At 32.2% G+C, this 7,779-nt stretch overlaps 1 protein-coding gene across 1 annotated transcript; it reads right to left on the bottom strand.

The window, feature by feature from the left end:
- Positions 1 to 478: 478 nt before the first annotated feature.
- LOC18101051 (probable protein phosphatase 2C 60) lies at positions 479 to 4,988 on the bottom strand. Its single transcript, XM_006380493.3, has 5 exons — positions 4,627 to 4,988; positions 3,742 to 4,150; positions 3,157 to 3,524; positions 1,937 to 2,173; positions 479 to 1,235 (listed from the first exon to the last, which is right to left on the bottom strand). The coding sequence occupies exons 2-5, from the start codon at positions 4,058 to 4,060 to the stop codon at positions 966 to 968; spliced, it is 1,194 nt and encodes a 397-aa protein (XP_006380555.1). The 5' UTR covers positions 4,061 to 4,150; positions 4,627 to 4,988; the 3' UTR covers positions 479 to 965.
- Between the last annotated feature and the right edge of the window lie 2,791 nt (positions 4,989 to 7,779).

Raw genomic sequence — 7,779 nt, 5'->3', positions numbered from 1 at the left:
TTTTATCAGTTTTTTCCTTTTTTGGTTGTTATTTTTCTTATAAAAAAAGAAGAAGAAAGAAGAGGTATTGGTGTCGAGAGCTCTTCACATGTCTGAAAAAAGTTGCAACTTGATCTGCCCTGAAGAACTGATAACAGATTATTTATATTTTTGGTTGATGATTTTGTGATATTGGTGTTGAGAGGTTTTTTTGGAGGTATTCTGGATTATTGGCTTCAAACTGAGCAACCTAGATGAACAAATCTCAGTCTTTCGATTGCTTCGAAGGGATATTCCATGTTAGGACATCTCGGTAATTAATGAAAATTTATGAACAGGTTTGTTAATTATTAATTAATAAAAATTTATAAACATAAATAATTATATTGTATAAATTTTTATTTAAATAATATATTTTAAAATTCTTGAACTAAATTAAAAATAAAAAATTTCTTGTAATTTTACAATACATTTTCCATATCGTTGTCAATCCCAACCATGAAACCAAAGGTCCCCAACAATTCTTGAATTCAAGAGATTAATGTGTCAAGATACAGCCTTAAACCTCTTACATCAAATGATACAAGATTCGGCTACTAGTCTAAGGAAGCACAACATGCAAACAAGGTGCATAAGCTTTGATTCCATCGGGGCATCTGTTTCCCCATAATTTACAAAAAGAACAAAAACTACAAGATTAGGGACCGAAAGGAGAGTTGAAAGCATCAACAAGTCTGTCCTCGAGAAGGAACATTCAATGCCCAACTTTGCTGCTCCATTTCCCTGATTCTTTCCTTTTCCTTCAGCTCGTATGATCAGAAACCAAGAAAATACAGGTCTCAAGTTAAGATGTTACATTGTACATTGAAAAACTGATGGAAGGACAGCACCTTCTCTCCCTCTCTTGAAAATTGTAGCAGATACCATCATGGAAGTTCTGAGAAAGGATTCAGCCCATGGTACAACAGTATTAAGTGCCAGCTTCATTAGGTGCTATTATGTTCCATTGGTGAGGCACAGGGAGCTAGAGTTTTTGCAGGTAGATGGATCCCACCCCCTCTGACAGACACAGAAGGCCCTTTGACTGTGCTTGCTCTGCTCAAAAGATTTGCGTCAAGAAATACAACTGCTACTGTGATGTCATCATGGAAATGCCGACGGACACCACGGTCAATTTTCTTCAGGTCTGAGTATCTCATTTCTCTTTTCTTAGCAGCTTCTTGCAATGCAGCTTTTATAAGCCTTCGGGCAATTCCCTGCATTAAGAGAAGCAGGCTACCATTGGGTTACAATTTTTGCCTTCAAAATTTCTTATGTGGCACTTAAAGACACTACTGTTGTCACTTATCAGAAATCATTCAGTTCACAACAAAGGATTATTCACTCCTCAAGTTGTATTTCAATTCCAAAATTCTACAATACATGCAGTGCACAATAGCAAGCTCATGCATAAACTGTGCCAAAATTCCTATAAATTAAAGTGCATCAATCTAGCCAAGAATAATGGGGTCATCAAATAATCAAATACAACTTCTATAAATCAAAATACCATAAAAAAATAGAGAAAAGTAATCAAGTAATTGGAAAGACAACAGAATATAGCATAACAGTATACAAACCATATAAAATTAATGGCCAGAATTATAGATTACTATCTAACAGACAATTTAAAAATGCTCTTGCATAAATTTTATTCGACAATCTCTAGTAATTAAAAAAGACCAATGCAATTAGCATGAAATTAAATTCAGCCAAGAAGCGTGTATATTGGATCACATGGAAAAGCAGTAGCCACATAAAACAAAATAAGTTCCATAAAATCATTTTTTGGCAGAAAAGGGAAGGAAAATTCATTGCTAGTCAAAATGAACTTTTTTTTATCTCCAGTTTATTTGACGAAACCTTATATCTAATTTAACTAAATAAAAGCTTCCATGGTCTTGAACAGATTTCTTACACTGTGGGGATGATTTTGAACTATATCAACAGCTTCTTGATTGCTAAGGTGCTCCCACAGCCCATCAGAAGCAAATATGAGAAATTGATCATGAGGTTGGAGTCTATGCACAGAAATTGAAGGGTCAGAGCTTAAAATTGGCCTCTTAAAAGGTTCATGAAGGCGGAACTTAGCATACAACGGCTCTCTGTTGAATTCAGCCTTCTTTAGATACACATCACCAATAGATCTAGAAATCTGCAATATAATAAGTCACAATATAATACCATGTCAAGATCCACATTATGACTGAATTATAATAAGTCACAATATAATAAGTCACAATATATTTCATCACCATACTGAAAATGCAAACCAAACCATTATTTAAGTGAGAGCAATCCGACAATGATGACACCAAAAGTTCTTATTTTCAGTATGATCTACACGGTATATATTATATTGTACTTTATTAAAAGTCAGGTCCAGCATTCATGGAACCCTAAAAACTTACTTGGAAATCAATGTCTCAATATAAAAACTACTTCAATGTCATTGTGTTTTCTGCAGTACCATCACTCAATCTGCTTTGTTCTTAAACCAAGCATCAAGGCACTAACATGTCTGGAAGCTCTGCACCTGCTCAGAACCTAAAATCAAAAGCACGTAATTTTTTTCCTTTCCATCATGCGGATACAATGATAAACATAGAACTCCATCCCACCCAAAACCTCCATTATTTTACAGCTGTGCTAGCCTGGCTATGATTTAACAAATGTTAAGCTTGCAATTTGCCATGGAAGGGCAAGAACGCAATCAATCAACTGCAAAAACCAAAAACTATATCTCCCCAAGATTTTTGGGCAAAGCATGAACCTCCTTCAGAGTCATCAGCTTGTCAGATAATTCTGTCATCAAAACTTAACATGCTCCAAATGCTGGCAAATGTTCCATCCATTTATCCCAAATATGATCGGGCACCATGAATTCTAAATAAGAGAACATTAACTCCACAATCCTGTAAGCCTTCTGAGAATACAAAAGATTAAAACAGGCATTTGATGCTTCACAACCACATTTAAAAAGGGCAGCTGAAACACATTCCAGTCTATTCTAATGCTTCATAGCATTCATGTAATCAAGTCTTGCTTCAAATTTAAAACACGAAACAGCAAGGAAAATGAAATTATAAAGACTAGCCATTCAAAACATTTACCAGAATACCTAGGCAAGGAATTTACCTGTATCAGACCTTTCACACGCCATACATTATGCTTTAAAACCACAATTTGCGAGTCATCAGGATGCCAAGAATGCATCTCCTGTCTGACAGACTCTATTGCTACATTATGCTCTGATGACAGCTGGATGGAAATAACCTCACCAGTTGCCTTGACATGCCTCCCAAGGACAGCTCGGGAATCACCAAGGTTGGCAATGTAGAGGATACCACCACAGATCACGCCCACCAGGCAGCAAGATCCAACAGCCGCAATTTGAGGCTTCATAGACCACTGCTTGGCAACAAGAGAAAAAAATCCCTCTTCAGTTGCTTGATATGCTTTCCGAATCACATCAACAGACATGGATTGTTGCTCGGAGGTTAATCCTTCAAGATTAAGCCCATCATAAGAAAGAAGATAAGACTCCCAACCTCAGCTAACACAATTAAAACATGAATACTAACAGCTACTGATTAATAAAGGCTTATATTTACCTTTAAGACATCAATTGAAATTCCAAAATAACATAACCAAACGTTAATCCAGTTTATATACTCAAGAGATTTTCCATGCCAAAAGATCACAGGGGTTAGGTTTTCTTACTCTTTAGATGCTGGAAGAGATAATCATTGATATAACGTGATGTCTCCGGCCCACCATGACCATCATATATTCCCACAAACGTGCCATAAGGACCAGACCCAAGAGAGCTCAATGGACCTGACTCAATCTGACTTTGATCCTCAAGTAAATTATTGGCCTGCACAACTGCCATAGAGAATTCACCATTCATATGCTGCCCTTTGTCTTTGTACCAAAGCAGCCCATCTTGCCGGCCTGCTGCTTCCAAACCAGTGTGGATGCAAGGGTCCGAGGACGGCAGCCAGCAGGCCCTCAAAAAGTTTATCAACCTTGATAACATCCCTCATCTCACCAGGGCCAGCCTCCAATTCCTCCACATCCAAATTGGATGCAATAACACTCCTTCCAATAAATCTCACCAGTCTCCAGCCTGCACACCGAACAATTCATGCAGCAAACTATAACAAGACCAAAAATTATAAGTAAAAACATATGCAGAACTAATACTGAAAATAAATCCTATCAAAACACGGATCAAAAGAATTCAACTTCCATCCTAAATTTCAAAATCAAGGTTTAGAATCAAAAACCTTCGTTCAGCTGTTCTTAAACAGCAAAAATACCTTGACCCTTATTCTAATAAGGGCCCAAAAAACCATATAACAACAGAAACAACATGAAGTTCAACCATGAAATGAAAAGGGTCAAATCTAATTCTACATTCCACACATTATAGTTAAACCTTTTCACAGATTTAGCTACATAGACAAACAAAATTAAGCAACTTTCAAGAACCCAACAAAGTAAAAGAATTAAGAAAAGAAAGAAAAAAGGTAATCAGTAACATGAACTACAAAGCAAACATAAAAATAAGTGCCAAAACAACAACAATAACAGTAAACTCACAGTAAAAATCTCTATACAGTATCTGGTCAGCTACTGAATTGAACAAGATGAAAAGGATGGAGATCTAAAGTAAACAAAACAATACATGTGGGTTAGATCTATAGATCCATCAAAACTACAAAGATAAACAAGAGGGGTCGCTCGTTTTTTCTACTGAAAACACTAAAGTTTCGATCTTCTTGAGTTCTTTTGTGAGAGAATTGAAAGTATCAGTAACAGAAAGGTGGTTTTCTTTTTTTCTTTTCCTCTTTCAATTTCAGTGACGGAAGATTGAATTTGAAAGAAGTGAAAAAAACTTCACTTTGTTTGGTCTTTTCTGAATAGGCAAAAGCCTCTCTATAAAAGTAAGAGAAAACCGAACAAATTGATTGCTATAAAAGCCATCAACGCATATGGGCAACCATGGGCTCCACATTATTATTAGAAAGAAATGAAGGGAGTATTTGTTTTTTTAGGTTGGAACATATTTTTTCTAAATTTTGAATTTTTTTAATTTTAATTTTTTAAAAATATAAATTAATTTAAAAAACAATTTTTATCATAATTTCAAATATACTTCTTTCATGCAACACTTTATATTGAATATTTCTTACAATTTAGTTTTAAAACTATGCTTTCGTGCATTTTTTTATGTCTAAATTAATTATCAATTTATCAAAAAAACATTAAGGAGGGTCATAATTGAGACATGGAGGACCAAAGTGTGAAAAAAAAAATTGGATGGTGGTTTCAAGAATTGGTTGAAAAGTTCACTTTAGTCCTCTTACTTTTTAAATAATAACATTTCAGTCTCTTAAATATTTCAAAAATTCAATTGTAATACAAAAATTTATTTTCCTTGATTTTCAATTCCTTATTTGAGTGAGAAGAGAGAAAGTGGTACGAATTTAATAGATAAGAGAGAAAATATTGGTTGACATCGATTTCAATCACAAAAATTATCGATTTTAGTGTCAATGGGTTCCATTTGATAATGAGAATTTATCCTAGAACTTCTTCCCCCCTCACCTTGCTTGGGATTATAGATCTAAGCTCGAGACATTTCTTAGTTTTTTGGTCAATTTCAGTTTTTTGGCTCTTTTTAGGGGTTATTTGAGGTCATTGATAGGTTTGTTATATAAGGTGTTTTCTAGCTGTTTTTAAGTCAAAATGGGTTGAAATTTAGTTTTTAAGGTTGCGGTTGCTTTTCAAAGTGCTTTTTACTTAGAAATGTATCAAATTAATATTTTTTTATTTTTTTAAAATCATGTTTTAAATCAACGCATCAAAATTATCTAAAAACACCAAAAAAATATTAATTTGAAGTAAAGAAAAAAATAAAATAAAAATTTATTTTTTTTGAAAAGCGCTTTTGAAACGCAAAAACAACAGGGTAAAAGAAATCCTTAAGCTCGATTTTCCATCAACTTTATGGTCACATGAAACTAGACTAGCAGACAATGTGTAGCCTGTTTATTTTTTGAAAAAAAAAGGGACGACTCCTTAATAAACAAAAAAAAAATCAACCCAAGTGTGTATGCCTAGACTAGTGCTCTGTTGTGGAGTGTGGTTGCGGTTTCTTTTCAAAGTATTTTTTACTCAAAAATATATCAAAATAATATTTTTTAAAAAAAATTATTTTTGACATCAGCGCATCAAAATGATCTAAAAACACAAAAAATATATTAATTTGAATCAAAGAAAAAAAATTCAATTTTTTTCAAAAGCACTTTTGAAACGCAAAAAAATGATGTGTATGGTGTTTTCTAGGTGTTTTAATATATGTGTTTATAATGATGTGTAGGGTGTTTTCTAGGTGTTTTAAATAAAAAAATATGTTGAAAATTAAGTTTTTCTATAAAATAAAAAACCTTCAGCCCGATTTTATAACGACTTTCTAGTCACTTGAAACTGGACCACCTAATGATCATTTGCATGCTTATTTTTTTAAAAGAAATATAAGGCAATCAACAAGTCATTCACCCCTTAATAAACAAAAGAAAAGTCACTCAGTCTAGGCCTATATTTTAGGGTTGACTTTTTTTTTCATTTGTTTTTTTTCTTGCAATTTCATCATTTATTGGCTTTTTTATTTTAATAAAATTTTAGCTAATTCTTATGATGTTTGTTTTTAATAAAACATGATTTAATTTTTACTTAATCTACAAATAAGATTTCAACATTTTTTTCTTATGCTATGATGCATTCTTTATATGTAGCCTTGTTTAAATTTTTTTCACTTTAATTTTTTTAAATTGCTTTCCTTCCTTCACATGTTTTGTTTTATTGTTGTTTTATTAAATAAAACATATATTCTAAGAAACAATTTTATTTAATAAAATCGAGTTTATGGCCGATGTTTCGAGAGCAGATATTTATATTCATATCTATCTCTCAACTTTCTAATTCGGTCTTTTGTTAAATATCAATAATGTTTACTTGGCTTTCACATAAAATTATAAAAAACATTTCCAAATATATACAACCTTGTATAATCATTTTTCTTTAATTTTAATCAATCATTTTCATGTGTATTTGTGTTTCTATCATTGTTTTATTGAATAAAAAAATTATTCTAAAAAATATATTTATTGAACATAAATGGGTACATGACTCGTGTTGTGATATCATATATCTTATCTACATTTATTTCTTGATTTTTCTAGTTTAGTGTTTAGTTATAATTACCAAAAAATTTTACATTTTATTGTCATGGATAATCATTAATTAACATTGATTCCAACAAATACAAAAAAAATCAATCATGGTGTCTACAAATTCTATTAAATAAGAAGAGTTTCATTAAGGTGTTCTTTTAGCCTTCATCTTACATGAGAAAAGTAAATATGGACTCGAGAAGTTTTTTTTATTTCAGTTTATTTTTTTATTTTCTAATCGATTTTTGGGTAATAAGCTCTCACATTTTACTATGGATTAAAGCACTGCTATTTTATTTTTTTGGTCATCAAATTTTTTTCTCTTCAATTCTATCTTTTTGTGGCCAAATTGATTCCTAGTTGCTTATAATTTGTTAAGGAATGACAACATTCAAAGATACAAGACCAAAGTTAACATGTTGGCGAGAAATGTAAACTTTGTTCCTTCTATTTTTCAAAAGATACATTTTAAGTCTTTTAAGTTTTTTAAAAATTCAATTTTGATCTAAAATTTTAT

Source organism: Populus trichocarpa, chromosome 7 (genome assembly GCF_000002775.5).
Source record: "Populus trichocarpa isolate Nisqually-1 chromosome 7, P.trichocarpa_v4.1, whole genome shotgun sequence".
NCBI classification, from domain to species: Eukaryota; Viridiplantae; Streptophyta; class Magnoliopsida; order Malpighiales; family Salicaceae; genus Populus; species Populus trichocarpa.
Note: the sequence above shows the minus strand (reverse complement) of the source record. Positions and strands in the feature narration are given on the sequence as shown.